Source organism: Cantharellus anzutake (genome assembly GCF_015039405.1).
Source record: "Cantharellus anzutake strain C23 chromosome Unknown EI90scaffold_91, whole genome shotgun sequence".
NCBI lineage: Eukaryota > Fungi > Basidiomycota > Agaricomycetes > Cantharellales > Hydnaceae > Cantharellus > Cantharellus anzutake.
In genome coordinates, this window is record NW_024067041.1 from 227,117 (window position 1) to 248,495 (window position 21,379).

Below are 21,379 nucleotides of genomic sequence, written 5' to 3' on the forward strand. Positions count from 1 at the left end.
GCGATAGTACTAGCTCATGTAGATACCGTGAGGTGCCCAAGCTGGTGCTGACGTCCAAATTCCACCAAGTCATCGCCAAGAAAAAGAGGAAAACCATGTCCTCGATCAGTAAGGGCAGAGAAACACCAAGTGCAGCACCGGAGGTAGCGGTCCCACCACCCACCATCTACATGCTGTCCAAGCAACCCCCCAGATCCCTCAACCTAGCTGTAAAGCTGACCACCCTGACCTCCCTCGCCACTGTCTCTGTGTCAGCCCTCCTAGACTCGGGAGCCACTGGGAACTTTGTAAGCCCCGAGTTTGTCAGAAAGCATGGGCTCAAGACGACCCCGCTCCCCCAGCCCATTCCTGTCTGCAACGTCGATGGGACCCCAAACGAGAATGGGGCCATAAATGAGGAACTGGAAGCCCTACTGACATTCAGACAGCACACAGAGTGGGCCCACTTCACTGTCGCAAACCTTGGGCAGCAGTCCCTCATCATAGGACACTCATGGCTCCTCCACCACAACCCAGAGGTGGACTGGATGCAGCAAAAGGTCATTATGTCCCACTGCCCATCCTCCTGCTGGTCAATGCAAAGACATGCCGACCCAGACCCCACAGTGGAGCCCAGGGACGGGATTTACGCTGCTATCATCCCCCCAGGGTGGGGACATGAACTGAGAGCGGCCACGACACCATCTCAGCAGATGGCCCAGGAAGCCCATGAACCAGAGGCGGAGCCTGTGCCATTTGAGGCGCTAGTCCCAGAACAGTACCAGGACTTCTGAGACGTATCCTCAAAGGAGGCCTTTGACCAGCTGCCCCTGTGGAAGCCCTGGGACCATGCAATAGACCTAGTGCTGGATGCCAAACTCCTGAGAGGGAGGACCTTCCCCCTGTCATGACCAGAGCAGAAGGAACTAGACGAGTTCCTGCACGAGAACCTGCAGAATGGGTGCTATGGGCATCCAAGTCCCCAATGGGAGCACCGGTCTTCTTCATCAAGAAGGAGGACAGATCGTTGTGCCTAGTCCAAGACTACCGAAAGCTCAACGAGATCATGGTCAAAAACTCATACCCCCTCCCACTCATTTCGGACGTCCTCGCCTGCCTCCGAAATGCCAAGTACTTCTCGGTGCTAGATCTGTGCTGGGGATTTAACAACATCCGCATCAAGGATGGCGATGAGTGGAAAGCAGTGTTTTTGACCAACCGGGGACTGTTTGAGCCCACCATGATGTTCTTTGGCCTGTGTAACTCCCCGGCGACATTCCAGACAACGATGAACGACATTCTCCAAGACTTCATCGACCAAGAGGTCATCATCTGTTACATGGACGACATCTTGATTTTCACTGCCACCCTGGAGGAGCACTGGAGGGTTGTCCAAGAGGTCCTGGAGACATTGCAGAAGCAGAGACTCTTCCTGAAGCCAGAGAAGTGTAAGTTTGAACAGAAGCGGATTGAGTACCTTGGCCTCATCATCTCTGAGGGAAGCGTCGCGATGGATCCTGTGAAAGTCCATGGAGTTCTTGATTGGCCAACCCCAACCAAGGTCAAAGAAGTGCGGTCCTTCTTGGGGTTTGTCAACTTCTATCACTGGTTTATCAAAGACTTTTCCGAGACAGCCCAACCCCTCCACGCATTGACCTGCAAAACCAAGGCATGGGCCTGGGGACCAGGCGAAGACCATGCATTCCATTGAAGGAGAGAACGAAGGAAGGTCAGTTGGGAGGTTCAAATGAGACCACCACCAAGCTGTTCCCTGGTTCTTTAGTTAGGATGGGGAAGTGTACTACAGTTGAAACCGTGATAACCCATACCCTTGTGTTCCCGGATCCTAGTATGGGTTATGGCAGGTTATGGGGTATCTCAATATCGCCGGAAATTTTTCTCTGCAATGGATTAGGTCAATTCATGTATATACACAAATGTCTACTGAGCTCCTCTATGCAATCCCCTTGAAGAAGGAGTCAAGCATGCTGCTCTGGAGTGATGATTGGGCTTGGTGGCGAGTCTCATGTCCAAACTGGGCCAAGGTGGCTTCCATCTTCTGTGCAAAAGAAGTGTTCATTTGTTTGGTGTAAGTCCGCAGCAGAAGTGCTGCCTGAAGAGCTTCTTGATGTGAGACAATTGGCACATCATCATCAGGATCATCAACATCACAGTCCCCTTCCACTACACCGTCTATTTCCTTGTTTCTCCAGGCCTCAGACACGGCATTGAAGATGTCATCATCAGAGACATTCTCAATGTGGATGACCTCTGATGGGTTGTTTACCAGTTCCACGATACTCATCCTATTTCTTCTATTAAGGATTCCAGCTGACTGGAGATTGTCCAAGCCTTCCTCCACACGAGAATTGGCAGCAATAATTGGGTCCATTGAATCAATGAGCATTGACACAGGCACAGCCACCCTCTCCACCTGCCTGCATGAGGGCAGGATTCCAGCCTTCACCCAGCAGTGGCGGACAGTGTCTGGTGTGACCTCCATCCAAGCTGTTTGTGCTAAACGCATTGCTTCAAGCTGGTCAATATCATAGACCTTGCCTGGTGTCACTCCAGAATCATAATGATCGATTGCATGACTGATGAATTGGCTCCGATAATGTGCCTTGAAGCAGCAAATGATCCCAGCATCCATTGGCTGCACATGTGCTGTTAGATTTGGTGCGAAAAATTCACATCGTATGTTGGTAAGATCATCTTGTATGGTGTGACCTGAGAAGTTGTCGTGCAGATAGATAACATGCTGTCCTTGAGTGTGAAGTTCCGCATCCCATTGTCTAAGGTACATCGAGTAGATTGCTGAAGTCATCCAGGCCTTGGCGTTGTTCTTGTAGTCAAAGCCAAGCTCATGGCCACTTTTCTTCTTGAAACATCGGGGTTTGAATGCTTTACCAATGATGAGGGGGGGGCGGCACTCGGAACCCGTTGCATTAGCAACAAAAAAGTAGGTCAACTGCACTTTATTTCCCCTTAATCCAGGGATTGAGCCTTTACTTAAGCCCTTGTCTGGTGGCATACTGAGAATCATTTCTGGTTGAGTGACTGCTGGGAGAGGGTCCAGTTTGGCAACTCACAAGTAATAAAGTCCCATCTCATCACCATTGAAGATATCCCCAAGGGAATACCCAGACAAAAGTTCCTGCAAGCATGCCCGTTCAGCAGTGACAGCTTCAGGGCTAGCTGGGCCGGCTTCACCGTGGCGTACATGTAAGCGGAGGCCAAGCCTGTTCTTAATGGATTCCAGCCACCCGTTGCTCAGCTTGAGCTGATTCTCACGTGCAATACCGGCATGGTCAGAAAATTGCTGAAATTTAGCTCGGAGTACGTCTCCAGTGAGGACCACCCCTCTCTCCTCTGCAGCTGTGGCCCATAGCTCCAACATATCCGTGACCATAGGGAACGTTGTATGTTGGGTCCGCTTGAACTTTGTGGCTGTGTCTGACCTCTGGTATTCCTTGTGAAGTTTGGCCTCATTTTTCACCCAAGAAGAGATGAGAGGCTGCTTGACCCTGAGGTTGGGGTATATTGGCTCAAAATGCTTGGCTGTTTTGGATTGGTTGGTCCCATTCTTGTGATACCAATCAAGAATCTCGATGCGTTGCCAGAGCGTGGCAATCTCTTTATGAGTGAAGACTGGTCCCTTCTTTGCCAAGGGCTCTTCAGTTGTATTTGTAACAGATTTTCGAGAGCCTGGGCATCCTTTCAATGTACAGTTCTCCAACCATCATGTTGCACACTCATGCTTCAAGTTTGGGTTGAATTTACACTCAGTCTCCGGTGCGGCATTGGCAACTCTCTCCAAATTTTGATTTTTAGGTGCACTTGCAGTTTGCAGGCGCTGAGCAATTGCCCTCTGGCTGGCTGAAAGCGATCCAAATGCGCTCTGAAAGTCCCCTGCATCCTGAAGCTCAGCAATGAGCATGGCCTCATCAGTGAAATTTGTGTTGTGATCCAGCCATGCTTCCTCTTCATCAGTGATTGGTATCCTGGGGGCAAGTTTGGCTTTTAGCTTGTCAATGAGCGGCTGAGCATCATTCCTAAGAGCGGCAAGACCATTCTCAAGAGAGGACAACATGGGGTTTGGCATAGTGTGCTGTTGGGGGATAGGTGCGCATTTTTCATAATATTTTCCGTGCCGTTCCCCATCATTCCATATTAACCTTTCAATATTACATGTCAGTGTCACTTATACTATGGGTTACGGATCAAATTTCAATATAAAAATTCCCATTCATGTTATGGGTTATGGGGGATGGCAGGTTTATGGGTTAGGGTCTGGTTTTTGATAGGAACCGTAGCGGTTCCCGGAAATTCCTATGGGTTATGGCAGGTTATGGGTTATCTCAGGTATGGCCTATCATGGTTTCAACTGTAGTAATATTTGTTGTAATTATAGTACCAATCCGAGTGTTTTGGCTAATTCCATTTTTATGGGTTAGTCTAAAAGTTTCTGGGAATTGACTTACAGATAAACAAAGCCCTGCGGAGCTGTTCCTTTATTGTAATTTCTCAATTTGTCTGGGTGTAATTCTGTGTAGGATCGTTTAATTTGGAGTTTAACTGGAATTAAATCTTCTACTTGGTGAAGTTTCAAAGATTCTACTCAGTTAATGATTTAGATTGTGTCTGGAGTGTCCCTTGAGTTTGTTTTTATTTTTGTCTTATTTTATTGCTTGTTTTAACAGTAGCAAAATAACTGTTTTGTGTTTACACTTTGAAATCTGGAGTGTTAACCAGCTCTCCTGTTGAAATATCTACTTAATATTTCTCTCCTTAATTGCTGCCTCTTGCTACAGTGGCAATCTTAACTGTATATCACTTTTTCGTGCTGGAGTGACAACCAGAAATGCTTGAGAAAAATAATACTCTATTTTCTTACTTCTCTGAGGGGGGGGGCGAAAAGTCGCACAAAGGGTCTCCCTTTTATACTCCTTGGGTCGCCTTCCTTTTTCATGCCCTACCTCGTATTTACAGGATTTATTTACAGTGTATTTTTCTCAAACTGAATAAAAAATGAAATTTTCACGCTATAGTTCTACTGTGCTGAACTGCGGCTCTACTGCGGTCAGACTGCACCTAGAATCCTTATTGTCCTTCCTCGCCTAAATTATTTTAATGGTTAATTAGAACTTGACTGCGCTGCATTTGTGTGAGGTCTTAGGGTGGCTCAGCACACAAGGCCGTAAGTGATACAAGATAGTGTATTTTACGGTGGTGTGTAAGCAGTTACCCGGAGGTTCCCGCTTGCCCACGTGACTATATGTATCTAATTTACATGTGACTCGGGGTTCGGGGCTATTGCCCTGACAATTTGTCACAGTTTCCTATTTCAAATTCCTCATATTTACCATTAAAATCGCTATGACTCGGTGATTCTGAATTCAAACTTCGCATTACTATGCATATGGCTGCGCTGAGACCTTCAGCTGATTTATTCCATTTTTATCCAGTGACATTTAGTTAAAATGAGACTTGAAATGGTAAATGAGTGAATTATTCAGGTTTAGAACTGAAAGAAAAGGTTGCTAGTAGTCAAGAATTACTCAAACAAATGTATTATAGCTCTCCACTTCATTAGAATATCGTTCCCTAAAATTCCTGCCATGGTCCATCATAGTTTAGTGGTTTTTGTGGATTTCGTTCATCTCCCCTGATTCCCCTTTGTATTATCACATCCGAATCCTCCATATGTATTGTTCGTTGTTATAGTAGGTCGTCCTCGAAGATATCATATTTTTATGTATTTTATTTAGGGCTCTGGACCTCTTGAAGCTGTCTTCCCACGCATTTTCAGGTTTCTAACTTCATGTCCTTGTATCTCATTCATTTCTGGATGGTTTTTCACGTTCTTGGTATCATAAATTTTCATTTATTCCCACCTTTCCAATGGTACTAAAGTTGTGTTCTATTTCCTGGTATTCGTCGAGTTAGCAAAAGTTCACACACACATTCGGTAATCACATGCGTCATTCCTGTAGTCGTTCGTATGTGGGTGCTGTTTCTGTTTAATTGTTCGGGATTTATGGTATGTGCAGGTGTTTGTATCCTTCATATGGGCTTCCATGATTTATTTCAAAATTTTCCCTCATGATCTGAGGTTGTTTTGCACTTTCCGTGCTTTGTTTTGACCGGGCTTTTCTTTATTTGGATGGAAACTGGTTTTCACGATCTGCCGAAGTGCAGATCTCGGTTCTGACTGCCAGTTCCCTTTGCATTGGATGCGGATTTCTGTATTCCCGTTGTTGGTATAACTTCACAACGGCTGGACCGTTTGGGCTGAAAATTTGCATAACTATAGTTCCCTATTTTTCATAATTTCCGTGTAAATTCCGTTGTATGTTTTAATTATGGATCCTACGTAAACATTGTCTTTTCCCTAAGCCCGGACTTTTGATGTCTGTCAGAGACCAGGTTCGAGACGAAGGAAAGTCTCCGTGGCGGAGGGCTTCGGCCTCAGCGACTTATGCCAAGAGCGCTGTGCCTAGTAACATGTCCGTGCCCTAACTTACTAACTGGCGACCAGAACTGAAGGGGGGTAACTCTAGTCGATTTTATTACTGAAGTGTAACCTATGTACAAGTTGGATATATATATGGTTACAGCGAAGATGGGTCCGCAAATGGCGGAGCCGAACGGAGTGGAGCTAACGGGGTTAAACATTAGCTGACTGAATATTACTGATGAGTCAGGTCGTGGGGTTAACGGAAAGGTGGGCAATAACCCAGAAACGGAAAGGAGGGATAGGCCCGAAGGTGGGCTCTGCAGGGCAGGCAAATGTATTGCCCAGCGGAGGTGGGAGTGCGCTAGCGGACGTCGGAGCTGTCCGGAAGTCTTCGGGGCTCCATACTTAGGGAGGCGTAGGTAATAAATTGAAAGGAGGGGGTGGTGACCATCGAGGGGTACCGAGAGGATTGCGGAATACGGGAGCTCCGAGGTTAGTAAAGAAGGAGCGGAGGTAGACCGGAGGGATCGGAGGGACCGGAAGTCGATGGCCGGGAATGGATATGACAATGTCGCTATTCCCGTTATTGGATATCTCATTAATGCGTGATCCTTTTATTATGAAAATTTGGGTGAATCAAGATTAGATCCCTTCCTTTCTAATGGGCTATCAAGCTCGTCTCGGTCGTTACTGGTTGTTCTTCACGCTTGCCTTTTAAACGTTGTCCTCATTTTCCGGGGGTTTCAGTCATATCTCCGTCGTTTATGGGTAGTTTTCCCTGTAATTACTTTCATTGGGTCCGTTTGGGGGACATCTACATTTCCTATTATAAACACGACTTTGAATTTTGCATTAGTTCCTGAGGAATCCTTGTTCCGTGGTACTTCCATCCTTGGCTATGTGTGCAGATGTGGGAAAGTAGTTTCCATGGAGGTTCTCTGGCTGTTTTTATAGTCAAATCTTGGTCGATTGTCCTAATTCTTGGTTTAATATTTGCTATAAATTCCCCCGAGAATTCCGTCTTGTTGATGCTAAGCTTGAAGTATTTTTGCTAATTTTCTTTCTTCCATTTTATCGTATGTAGTCGTAATAATTCGTAAAATTTCATAAAAATTCAGGTTCTTCTATTACCTCATGTCTACTTGTCATATGGGGTTTTGTGATTTATCTGGCATATTTCCATAATGGGTTTCCATAGTGTGACCATTATTTCTCCTACACCATGCCCTCAAAGACGCTGTCACCTCCGCCCCGGTCCTCGCCTTCCCCACCAATACCGGTCACTTCAAACTCGAGTGCGATGCCTCTAACTTCGCGACTGGCATGGTCCTATCCCAGCTCCAGACAGATGGAGAGTTCCACCCTGTAGTCTTCATGTCCAAAAGTTTCATGGACATAGAGCGTAATTATGAGGTGTATGACAAGGAGATGCTCGCAATAGTGTGCGCCCTCAAGGAGTGGTGGCATTTCCTACAAGGAGTGGAGGAGAAAGTTGAGGTCTACACCAACCACCGCAACCTAGGATATTTCTGCACCACACAACGGCTGAACCGGCACCAAGCACGGTGGTCACTCTTCCTCTCCCAATTCCACTTCACCCTCATCCACTGCCCAGGGAAGCTCATGGGAAAACCCGATGTGCTCTCGTGCCGCACTGACCACCCAAAAGGCAAAGATGACAATGATGGGCTGACTCTCCTCCACTAGTGGAAGGCAAAGGGATAACTATCCTTGAGAGGATCAGCAAGGTGAAGGACCTGGATGAGAAGGTGGTGAAGGCAATGCAGGAACTAGGAGAGGGCACGCTGAGGTCAGTGTCAGGGCACACCCACCTGACCCGGCTCCACCCGGCCCAACCTGACCCGGTACCCTGCTGTCCACCCTTCCTTACCTCCTCCCCCTTTCCCTTCCTCCCTCCTCATTCTTCCCTCCTCACTTTCTCCCTATCTTACTTCTTCTTTATTCTCTCTTTATTCTACATGGACGACTTTCTTTGTATCAATGTACCATTGACCCATCTGCAGCACGCCCACCATGTACCTGGCCCAGGCACCTCGGGCGACTCCCCGCTGTGCCCAGTACGTGCGCCTGCACCGGATGCCCTCGGGATCTCCCATGGAGATACCCGGGTGGTTACGGCTGTGTGCGAGGGTGACGTGGCACCCGTCATGTGATCTAAGCCGCATGTATATAAACGAACCTGAAGTGGGAACCGAAGAAGTAGCCTTCTTCTCAACTTTCCACTTCAGGTAAGTAGTACAATATTTCTCCTTTAATGATAATAACAACTTTCCACTTCAGTCTAAGTGGCCAGGGACCACTGTCCCGCATCGGGCCTGTCAGTACGCATGCCCGATCCGCCCCCTGCCAGGCTCTCAGCCCCAGACGCTACACTCGGGCCCCCTCGACCCCAGACGAGTCCCTGACAGTCAGACGAGTGGGAGAAGCAGGGAGAGCTGGTTCTGTACAGAGGAAAGGTATATGTCCCAAAGGACCCACAGCTCCACCACGACTTGGTGCAGTTATACCACGACACATCGGCGACAGGGCACCCAGGGCAGTGGAAAACCCTGGAACTTGTCTCCCATGACTACTGGTGGCCATGGATGGCAGAGTATGTCAGGTGGTACGTCCGCAGATGTGACACCTGCAACCATGTCAAATCCTTCCCCTCTCGTAAAGTGGGGAAGCTCATCCCAAACAAGATCCCCACCCGCCACTGGCAAGTGATCTCAGTGGACATGATTGGAGAGCTCCCTGAGTCAAAGGGCTACAACACCATCCTGGTCGTAGTAGATTGCCTATCCAAATGAATCCATGCAATCCCAATGGTGACAACGGTAGATTCAGTGGGGATCGTGCGGCTTTTCCTTGAACATGTCTGGAAGCTCCATGGTCTCCCCGGAGAAATCCTTAGTGACAGAGGGAGTGCCTTCATCTCACAATTCTCGTAAGAACTCACGGACCTCCTCGGCGTCAAGCTCACCCCCTCGACGCCCTACCACCCCCAGACAGATGGGCAGACAGAAAGAGTAAACCAAGAGGTAGAAGCCTACCTCCGGGTATTTGTTAACCACTGCCAAGACAACTGGGCGGACTGGCTCCCGCTAGCGGAGTTCACCTATAATAACTGTGTCCACTCCTCCACCTGCTGAACCCCCTTTGAGCTCGACACTGGCCAACACCCCAGGATGGGGACGGAGCCCACACGCACATCCGAGGTAGAAGCTGCTGACACCTTCTCATTGAGGATGATGAAGATGCAGGAAGAGGTGAAGGCAGCGCTAGAGCATGCAGGGGACGAGATGGCCCGCTACTATGACCGAAACTGCGAGGTGGCCCCTACATACCAAGAAGGCAACCAAGTCTGGCTCAGCACCCAGAATTACACAACCGACCACCCAACCAAGAAGCTGGACCACAAATGGACCGGCCCCTTCATGATCGTTAAAGTCATCTCCCCCAATGCCGTCAAACTCCGGCTCACCGCCCGACAAAGAGGAATCCACCCAGTCGTATCCATGATGAACATCAGACTGCACCACCCTGATGAAATCGTGGAACGCCCCGCTGACCCCTGCCCGGGCCCAGACCTTGTAGATGGAGAAGAGGAGTATGAGGTCGAGAAAATCCTGGACTCTAAGTGGCTATGCCAAAAACTCCGGTACCTGGTAAAGTATACAGGCTGGCCACACTCGGAAAACCAATGGCTCACATGTGACCACCTGACCCATGCCTCCAACCTAGTTGAGGAGTTCCATCGTATGCACCCCACGCCCCAGGGAGAGAAAAGGAGAACCGCCTGGCTGCTTTGAGGCGAAGCGGCTTAAGGGGGGGGGTGATGTCAGGGCACACCCCACCTGACCCCACACCGCATCCCACACCGCCCTGCCCTACCCCACTTCCCCCACTATAACTCACTGTCCCTCCTTTTCCCTTTTCTTCTCTCTCTCTATTTCTATCCCATGGTTGACTTCCCTTTTCTCTATGTATTGCTACACACCTAATGCCACCCCCCCCCCCGATCCCTGCACTCGCTGTGTGCATTCCTGCCTACAGAACAGCATACCTCCAGGATCTCCCACAGAGACACCCAGAGAGCTGTGGCTGTGTGCGGAGATGACGTGACCCTAACCACTTGTATATAATAGTGCCTGGGGTGGGAACAGAAGAAGCAGCCTTCTTCTCAACTTCCCACTTCAGACTAAGTGGTCAGGGATGCTCACCCCGCAACAGGACCGCTGCTACGTGTCAGAAACTGTATTCAAGGTGATCATGGGAAGCGGAGCGGAGTGTGGCGGCATGAGTGGTCACTTAGCTAATGTGCAGCTCCGTTGCAAGGTGTCTTGGGAGGTGGGACTTCAGCTTCAATGACTCAGCTGGAGCATTGCGCCATGTGTTCTAGGCTGTCCTGTATTTCAGGGTAGCGGGAAGACCTTGCAGCGATGTTACTCAGGCGGGAATGAAACTTAGAGGCAAACTTAAGATGAGAGTACTTTGGGGGGATTTCTAGTCGATATTCGAACTGAGGTATATCAACAGTAAATTATAAGTATAAGTACGAAAGGAGAACAGAGAAGGGGCCAGTCGGTCCGGCGCGGGATGGGAGTGGGATGGTAAGTGCGATAAAACTAAAAGAGCGATGAGAACCAGGGAAATGGAACAGAAGAAATGAATGGAACAGAGGATGGCGAAGTTGGGAGGCAGAATGAATAGGCCAACAATCTAGGCGCCAATATGGTGGTGGATCAGAATGTCAATATACAAATAAATCAAATGTCAATAAAGGAATAACCAAGTGTCAATAAGGAGCGGATCAGTGGTGACAATATCGACCGCTAGTAAGTTAAGCAAATGAATGAGAATAAAACGGTATCGGCTGAATGGCTGAGGAAACTCAAGTGGTGGTGGGAGAAAGAAGGAGGTGCCACTACGGGGCCGTAGACAGGAACCACTATCGGCACTGCTAAGTGATGGACGATGGCGTGATTAATGGGCGCAAATAACGGGCACAAAAATGGGGGTGCAGATGATAGAAGTGGTAGAAGGGTGGGGACTTTGCGGGGCCATGACACTATGCATAGCTGCTACTCGTCCCATCAAGTCCTGCATGCCAGGACTTCGCTGCTTTCGGAGCTGTCCCTGACACTGTCCCTGTTTCCCCCACCCATCCGACCTCAGTGTGCCCTCCCCCAGTTCCCACATTGCCTTTACCACCTTCTCATCCAGATCCTTCACCTTGCTGATCCTCTTGAGGATAGTCATCTCTTTGCCCCCTACCAGGACCACCTCTGCCACGCAGGCCTCAAACCAAGTGGGTTGGAGGAGAGTCAGCCCATTGTTGTTGTCCTTACCCTTTGGGTGGTCAGCGCGGCACGAGAGCACATCGGGTTTCCCCATGAGTTTCCCTGGGCGGTGGATGAGGGTGAAGTGGAATTGGGAGAGGAAAAGTGACCACCATGCTTGGCACCGGTTCAGCCATTGCATGGTGCGGAAATACCCTAGGTTGTGGTGATTGGAGTAGACATCAACTTTCTCCTCTGCTCCTTGTAGGAAATGCTGCCACTCCTCGAGGGCGCATACAATTGCGAGCATTTCCTTGTTGTATACCTCGTAGTTACGCTCTACGTCCATGAAACTCTTGGACATGAAAGCTATGGGGTGGAACTCTCCATCTGTCTGGAGCTGGGATAGGACCGCACCGGTCGCGAAGTTAGAGGCATCGCACTCGAGTTTGAAGCGACCTGTATTGGCGGGAAAGGCGAGGACCGGGGCAGAGGTGTTGAGGGCTTGGAAAGTGTGGTCTTCACCTGGTCCCCAGGTCCATGCCTTGGTTTTGCAGGTTGGCGTGTGGAGGGGGCAGGCTGTCTCGGAAAAGTCTTTGATGAACCGGTGGTAGAAGTTGACAAACCCCAAGAAGGACTGTACTTCTTTGACCTTGGTTGGGGTTGGCCAGTCGAGAACTCCGCGGACTTTCATGGGATCCATTGCGACACTTCCCTCGGAGATGATGAGGCTGAGGTACTCGATCCGCTTCTGCTCAAACTTACACTTTTCCGGCTTCAAGAAGAGTCTCCGCTTCCGCAGCGTCTCCAGGACCTCTCGGACGGCCCTCCGGTGTTCCTCCAGGGTGGCAGTGAAGATCAAGATGTCGTCCATGTAGCAGATGACAACCTCTTGGTAAATGAAGTCTCGGAGAATGTCATTCATCATTGTTTGGAACGTTGCTGGGGAGTTGCACAGGCCGAAGAACATGACGGTAGGCTCGAATAGTCCCTGGTTGGTCGAAAATGCTGCCTTCCACTCATTGCCATCCTTGATGCGGACATTGTTAAATCCCCAGCACAGATCTAGCGCTGAGAAGTACTTGGCATTTCGGAGGCATGCAAGGACGTCTGAAATGAGTGGGAGGGGGTATGAGTTTTTGACTGTGATCTCGTTGAGCTTCCGGTAGTCCTGGAGTAGGCACAGTGATCCATCCTTCTTCTTGACAAAGAAGACTGGGGCTCCCATCGGGGATTTGGATGCCTGTATGCGCCTGTTCTGCAGGTTCTCATGCAGGAACTCGTCTAGTTCCTTCTGCTCTGGTCATGACAAGGGGAAGGTCCTCCCTCTCGGGAGTTTGGCATCCGGCACCAGGTCTATTGTGTGGTCCCAGGGCTTCCGGGGGGCAGCTGGTCGAAGGCCTCTTTCGAAAACACGTCTCGGAAGCCCTGGTACTGTTCTGGGACTAGCACCTCAAACAGCGCAGGCTCTGCTTCTGGTTCACGCGCTTCCTGGGCCATCTGCTGAGATGGTGTTGTGGTCAGTCACTCTTAGTTCGTGTCCCCACCCCGGAGGGATGATAGCAGTGTAAATCCCGTCCCCAGGTTCCACCATGGGGTCTGTGTCAGTGTGTCCTCACACCGACTGGCAGGAGGATGGGCAGCAGGACATACTGACCTTTTGCCACGTCCAGTCCACCTCTGGGTTGTGGTGCAGCAACCACAAGTGTCCTATGATGAGGGACTGCCACCCAAGGTTCGCAATGGCGGAGCGGGCCCACTCCATGTGCCGTCCAAATGTCAGGAGGGCCTCTAGTTCCTCAGTTATGGCCCTGTTCTTGTTTGGGGTCCCATCAACGTTGCAGACAGGAATGGGTTGGGGGAGTGGGGTCGTGTGTTTTCTGACAAACTCAGGGCTTACAAAGTTCCTGGTGGCTCCCGAGTCCAGGAGGGCTGACACAGAGACAGTGGCGAGGGAGGTTAAGGCAGTCAGCTTTACAGCTAGGTTGAGGGATCTGGGGGGTTGCTTGGACAGCATGCAGATGGCAGGTGGCAGGACCGCTACTTCCGGTGCCGCACTTGGTGTTTCTCTGCCCTTACTGATCAAGGACACGACTTTCCTCTTTTTCTTGGTGATGACTCAGTGGAATTTGGACGTCAGTGCTGACTTTAGTGCATCATGGTATCTACACGAGCTAGTACTATCACCTACAGGCAGCCAGGGCGCATCCCTCACCGGTCACCTTCCTGAAAATCCCCTTGGGCTTCTACCTCCTGCCCTTCTCCTCCATCCATCTCCGTCTCATCCACTAGCTGCTTTCTCAGCCCCTCCATGAGTGCCCTGAGGTCCTCTGGGTGCATCCGTCTGGATCAGCGGATTTTCGGCTGCAGGCAGTCTCATGCGATGTGCCCTGGTGCATTGCAGTTGTAGCAGAGGCCATTTCGTCTTTGGTCTATCCTCAAGCAGTCAAGGTCCATGGGTTGCAGCCCTCCCCCGCCACAGGGTGGGCTGCAGGAGGCGGCAGTGCAGCGGCAGGTGGGGGGCATGGTGGTGCAGGGGCTGGGCGGGCTTGCGGGAAGGTGGCAGGGAGTGGGGATCTCGCAGGTGGGAGTTGGGGTCTGACTGGGGGCAAGCGGGGCTGGGTCACCTGGAAGCGTCACCACTGGTTGTCAAGGAGGGTGGCCTCGCATTTCCACTCAGCCCAGGTAGTCGGCATGGGGCAGAGGCAGTAGATGCTCTCTCGGAGCTGGGAGTTGATCACCTGTTCAAAGCAGTCTACTGTCATGACCGACAAATCCCGGGGCTCCGTCAGCGGCGAACCAATGCCGATAGGCGAATCCGCCGACCCGAAACCCATCCTAACCAGCCCCCAACCCCATGTCTGGCCCCCTGCCTTACTGCGTGAGACTTGGCCAAGAATCAGAACCTAGACCCTGCCGGTATTCCAACCTTACCTCCAGTTCCTGAGCCCTTGGCGCTCCCGGCATTCAGTCACGCCTGCCTTGTCTCCATCTGAACCACACTCATCGCTTCCCACTATGTGGTCACAGCCATGCCCCGCTTCCGTCCACTCCGCACCCTCTGCCCACTCCGCACCCTCTGCCCATCTCTGCACCTTCTGGCCACTTCTGGTTGCCCTTGACACCTCTGGTCAGGTCAACACTCCCACTCCCCTCTGTACCTCTGTTGGCCTTCATGCTGTCCTTGTGTGACAGTGCTGGCAGATCAACTTCTGTTCGCGGACTTGTGTTGGCACCGCACCGACCCCGCTTATTTGCGGACTTGTATCGGCGCCGCGCGCTGACCTCCGCTTTTCCTCTGGCCATTTGTCACTTGGCAGCTTATCATTCATTCCTTGCCGAGTGCCATTTATTGTTTGCTTCCCTGCCAATATCGGCATTTGATCCCCTCTTTATTGGCACTAGGTTATTGATCTCATTCAGTTATTCATCAATAACCCTTGCCACTTATTGTTTAGTGATCTGTTCCTCCTTTCCAGTTCCCGGGCTCTTGTCCTTATTTAGTTTGACAATTCCCGCTTATCTCCGCGCCGGACCGCGCCGGACTGACCGGCCTTTCTATATTCCCTCTTGCCTATTTATATACCTTGTAAATACTTTCGGGGACCCCAGTCTGAAATCAACTAGAGTACCCCCCCTGTCTGGTCTGAGTCTCTCCTTCTGCAAAGGGGGCTTCCCCCTCTGAGTCCGTGCTCGCAGAGTCCGCGCTCCTCCTACAGGTCCGCTCTGCCCGCAAGTCTTGTTTGAAGTCTGCTGTAAGTGTCAGTTTGTAAATATGGGATCTCCCCCAAACGTCAAGCTCAGGGCACAGCGCTCCACCTGAGTCGCTGAGGCCACGATCCCACTCTGCTAACCTTGAACAGCGCTTCCGGACGCGCCGCATATTTCCGCCTGCATATCCGTGCGCGCGCGCTCCAACAGACCTCTGCCACAATCTCCGACTCCGATAATAATCCAGTCTCTGACAAGTAATCCCGTCTCTGACATCTACTAGCCCTACATCTCCTAGCCGCGAGGCAGGGCTGAGGATCTCGAACTCTTGGATGACCTTGTCCACAGAGTTGGTGCCTTGTCACAGGGTGGCCAGCTTCTGCCTGGCCGTGGCTTCGCAGTTCGGGTCTTGGAACATAGCATCAAGTTCCATGTTGAGTCCGGGGGAGCCCGTTGTCAGCAGCACGATGGTATGCTGCGTCGCCCATGCTCCTGCAGTACCTCCCTTCATGTAATACAGGACAAAGAGGATCTGGGAGAGGGCATTGGGGAACTCCACTGCCCAAACATGGAAGTAGATGCCGCATTCGGCCTTGAAGCAGTCAAGGTCTTCGGTTGCTCCAGAGAAGGGGGTGGGGGGGGGGGGCAACTTTAGGTGGCTTGGGTCTGGGGGCAGGTGCTGGTGCTGGTGGGGGCGCCAGTGCCGGTGCAGGCATGGCTGGGGGTTGGTTCTGGGCTTGGCTCTCTATGATGGCCTGGAGCTCTTGGAATCAGGACAGCAGCTCGTCATACTGCTCTTCGGTCACCATAGCAGGAGAGATAGGGGAGGCAGGGGAAATGAGGTTAAAGCCTTCTTCTGCTGTCAGGGACAGCTCCGAAAGCGGCAAGGTCCTGGCATGAGGGACCCGATAGGACAGGTGTCGACTATGCGTAGTGGCAGTCCCGTCGCAGGGTGAGCATCCCCAACCACTTAGTCTGAAGTGGGAAGTTGAGAAGAAAGCTGCTTCTTCTGTTCCCACCCCAGGTGCTATTATATACATGCGGTTGGGGTCACATGGGGGAGCCACATCATCTCTGCACACAGCCACACCTCTCTGGGTATCTCCGTGGGAGATCCCGGAGGTGTGCCGCTCTGTAGGCAGGAATGCGTGCAGCAGGTGCAGCGATCGGGGGAGCGGGGTTAGGTGTGTAATGATACATAGAGAAAAGGGAAGTTGACCATGGAGCAGAAATAGAGAGAAAGAAGAAAAGGGAAAAGGAGGAATGGGGAGTGATAGCGGGGGAAGCGGAGTAGGGCAGCACAGGGCAGGGTCAGGTGGGGTGTGCCCTGACACTTACATGTAGCAACCTGATGTGGCTCAGCAACAAGGATGGGCCACTAGGCACCTTATTGCTGACATGGCACACCAAGTCACACATATTGTGACTACCCACACTGGCAGCGGGATGGACACCATTATCTAACTATCGGATCGATATCGTGTTCAGACACCTGCTGGCTGATAACTGAGGAAATTTGTATCCAGTGCGACTACTGGACTTATCCAGAGCTCCAAATTCTTATGACGTAAACCAGCGTGACTGGACAAATGACATAAAATGGACAAGCCTGGTATCGAACCCAGGACTTCTAGCATGCATCCATACACTACTCGCCCATTATGCCAGGGGGGGGGGGTACCCCTTCCCTGATGGTTTGGGAGATCACTTGATCCCTTCCTCCAACAATAACAAGATCATCATCAATGCTGGCCACAGAGGTGTTGTCATCATCATCGTCTAGCTCAGGCCCAAGATCACCAGGGTCTCTGTGGCAGCTGTCAGGTGGCTGGGTTGGTAAAGGTGATGTGGAATAGGTCGGAAATTTTCCAGGTTTCAAAATGGGATGGGATTTCTGAGTCTGGCATAAAATTTTAGTTGACTTTTAACCAGGATAGACCAAATCAGATCATAAAGCTCACCTTTTTTTGAGAGTATTTCCCCAGGTTCTGTGCATGCTTTTGCTTCCTACTAAGTGTCAGGGACACGTCCAGGGTAGAGGAGGCCCGGGTGAGATGCCCAACACTAGAAGTCTTGCAGGGTGTGGAGCAGGTGTGTGTACTGGTGGACCCGGCTCAGGAGGCAGTCCCTGGCCACTTAGACTGAAGTGGAAAAGGGTGTTATTATTATTAAAAGGGGAATGCTATGCTACTTACCTGAAGTGGAAAAGGGTGAGAAGAAGGCTACTTCTTCGGTTCCCACTTCAGGTATGTTTATATACATGCGGCTTGGGTCACATGACAGGTGCCATGTCATCCTCGCATACAGCCATAGTCACCTGGGTGTCCCCGTGGGGGATCCCAAGGGCGTCCGCTATGAACGCGTGAGCTGGACATAGTGGGGGGGTTGCCCAAGGCACCCGGGCTGGGCGCATCGTGAGCACGCTGCAGGTGGGTCAATGGTACATTGATACAGAGAAAGGTCGTCTGTGTAGAATAAAGAGAAAATAAAGAGAAAGTGAAATAAGTGAAGAGGAAGTGAAATGGAGAAAGAAAGAAAGAGGAAGGGGGGAGGAGGTAGGAGGAGACTGGGTGGTGGGGTACCGGGTGAAATGGGGCCGGGTGGGGCCGGGTCAGGCAGGTGTGCCCTGACAGCACACCTGCATGTGGCCATGCAGTTTTCGAGTGGCAGCCGTGCCACGTCATCACTTCCCCCGGACCATTACACATTCATTACCTGCAACACAACCACAACCCACACTCCCTATCCTGGGCCCTTGCAACACTGTCCCACAGATTGTGTTCCAATCTGTGAGGCTGAGTTGAGGGTCATCCCACCGCTACCTGGACACCTTGCTGAATGCGCTAAGGAGACATAGCCACCCAACTGCTGCCGACGTACCGGCCGAAAAGCACTCTGGAAACAGGGTCACCCACCCGCTGCCAGCCTTGTAACCGCAGATGCAAGAACGATGACCCATTAGAGACCACTCACCCAGTTCTCCAAGTTATCCCCCCACTACCTGGACACCCAGCTGAATGCGCCAAGGGACAAGGTTGCCCTATTGCTATAACCGCACCGACGAACTGGCCAACAAGCATAGGGAACAAGGTCGCCTGAACGCAGCCAACCACGTAGCTGCAGCCCAAGATGACCTGGCTGAGACCACCCACCCCCACTTTCACTTGTGACTGAGAGTCGCGCGTGCGTGTGCAAGTGCTGCTTTTTTGGATTCATGATGGAGGACGAGCACGAGAGGGAATGGATGCCGCTGGTGAGGGTGCCCAGGATCCCTGCTATGGCTGCTTAGGCATGTGGCATAGAGGGAGGGTTGTGTATCCCAGCCGCATCACGGACCCGACTCCCTGAGGTGCTGGGCACCCAGGAGAGATTTTAACTTTAGGATTTCGATGGAGGATGGATATGAGAGCTGATGGATAAGAGCTGACGAAGGAGCCCAAGGTCCCCTGCTGTGACCGCTTAGGCATGCGGCACAGAGGGAGGGTGGCGCTCAGCCCACATCACAGCAACCCCGCTGTCCATGCACCCGGACTCCCCAAGGTGCAAGATGCACTTGGAGGAGAGTTGTTCTTCAAGTGCGACCCCGCATGGCCCGGTCCCGGGCCCGACTAACTTTACTGCACACCCACCACCCACCCCAAATTTTTTTTCTTTCTTCCTTCTTCCATATTTTCCCCATCCACCCCCGAAGAGGAGCCCGGCATTCCAGGCAACGGACCACCACGTGCAAAGGAGGGGGGAGGGGGAGGTTTTTGAGGTTTAGCCACTTCGGGGCGAAGTGGCATTAGAGGGAGGGTGGTGTCAGGGACAGCTCCGAAAGCGGCAAGGTCCCGGCGTGCAGGACTCGGTGGGACGAATAGCGGCTGTGCGTAGCGGCGATCCCGTTGTGGGGTGAGTGTCCCTGACCACTTAGTCTGAAGTGGGAATGTGAGAAGAAGGCTACTTCTTCAGTTCCCACTCCAGCTGTTATTATATACATGCGGGATTGGTCACGTGGGGTGCACCACGTCACCCTCGCACACAGCTGTGGTTCTCTGGGTGCCTCCATGGGAGATCCCGAGAGGGCCCGCTGTGGGTGCGGGGTGAGTGCAGTGGCGGTAGTGGCGATGTAGGGATGGTAAGATACAGGAGGGGAAATGGGCATGCATGCTGGTGGTACATTGAACAGCAGGAAAGGTGGTCCATGTAAGAGAGAGAGAAGGAAAGAAAGAAAGAAAGAAAGAAAGAAAGGAAGAGGGAGAGGAGGGGGAAGCAGTGCGGAGCGGGGGTTGGGCGGGGCGTGCCGGGGCATGCCCTGACAGGTGGGGAGCAGGGTGTGGCACCCTGCCGGATCCCTGGGACTCTCCTGCTATTGCTGCTACCCGGCACTACCACACCCCTGACCCCACATACCCGGAGGAGCGTAGCCTGGAGGTTAGAGTGCAGACATGCAGACGAGGGCCCGGAGGTCAAGTGCTGCATGACCACCCTCCATACCCGAAGCGGGCGCAGCCCCAAGGCCAGATGCGATCACGGAGACGACACAACTGTAGCCACTGGGGCATTGTAGGATGACAAGGGATGCAGGCTGGAGGTCATCGAGTCGCAAGCAGAGGATGGAGGGTGCTGAGGACCCGAAATTTTTTTCCCGCAAGTCTTAGGGGGAGGGCCAGATGGATGGCAATGGATGACCACTTTAATTTCCTTTAACTTAACTCTTATTTTTACCAGACCCCTTTTTACTTAGAATAGTTTTGCACCCCCACCACTACATTATCTCCCACTCCCGCTTCCACCCCTTTTTTCTAACCACCTGAGATGAGTTACCTGGGGACCAGGGCCACTTTGGGGCGAAGTGGCTTAGAGGGAGGGTGATGTCAGGGCATACACCCTGACCTAGCCCACACCCGCACTCACACCCGCATCCACATGCACACCTGGCCATTGCACCTCCCGCGTGCACCCTGTGCCGGACACTCCATGCAGCTGGATGCCCCGGGCCCCGGGTCTCGGGCCTCATGTGACTTCCGGATATCTCCGGAAGTTTTCGATTATATTGGGCCACTGTGGGAAGGTGAGAAGTTAGCTTCCTTCTCACCTTCTTACCCACAGCAGCAGTGTGCCCTGGACAGGGCTGTATCCCTTTAGGTTGTGGGCCATGGGGGGGGGGGTCACGGGGACCCATGAGACGTCCCCTGACAGTTGCAGGTTTAACGGAATGATGGGTTAAGACCCACAAGCGGAAAGGAGGGATAGGTCCGAAGGTAGACTTGCAGGGCAAGCGAGTGAATTGCCCAGTGGAGGTGGGAATGCGCTAGCAGACGTCGGAGCTGTCTGGAGAGCTTCGGGGCTCCGTACTTAGGGAGGCGTAGGTAATATATTGAATTGGAGGGGTGGTGACCATCGGGGGGGTTGGAGGTGGTCGCGGAAACCAGAGGCTCCGATGTTATGGGAATGGACCTAGAATCTTATGGTCTGTGACTATAGACAATCAAACCTTAGCCCCTCCAACTTTATTTCTTTGTCAAACCCCATGCCAAGCTTTTATTAGATAGTTAGAAGTCATATGATGTATAAGGCAGATGCCAGAATTGTTCTCTTTATCAAATATACAATCTCAGACTATCACCCAGTGATTGTAACTGTCACCCCAGTGTGCCACCACCTGTAAACCTTCCCTGTAACATCTGACTCAGTCCATATTGATGTCTACATCAATATTCTTACAATCCATGAGGAAACCTCCACGACCCAGTGAGTGCTCAGACACCGGACCTCACCCTTCCTGCTCCCACCCCCCCACTGGGTGGTTGAGCTCCCATTCCTACCCTTCCTGTAGTACCCTACCAGGTCCTACAACCCTTCCTCCCTTCTTGGGAGGGAGAAGTGACTCAGGCAGCCCCAGGATGCTTGGCCACGTACCTGCGGGCCCAAATTCCCACGGTCCCTCACTACCGTGCGCTAG

General features: G+C 51.8%; 1 protein-coding gene across 1 annotated transcript; it reads right to left on the reverse strand.

The window, feature by feature from the left end:
- Positions 1-3,721: 3,721 nt before the first annotated feature.
- EI90DRAFT_3020820 (uncharacterized protein) lies at positions 3,722-4,084 on the reverse strand (the record flags this gene model as incomplete). Its single annotated transcript, XM_039057552.1, has 1 exon — positions 3,722-4,084. One exon carries the CDS (start codon positions 4,082-4,084, stop codon positions 3,722-3,724), a length of 363 nt encoding a protein of 120 aa, XP_038910020.1.
- Positions 4,085-21,379: the final 17,295 nt, after the last annotated feature.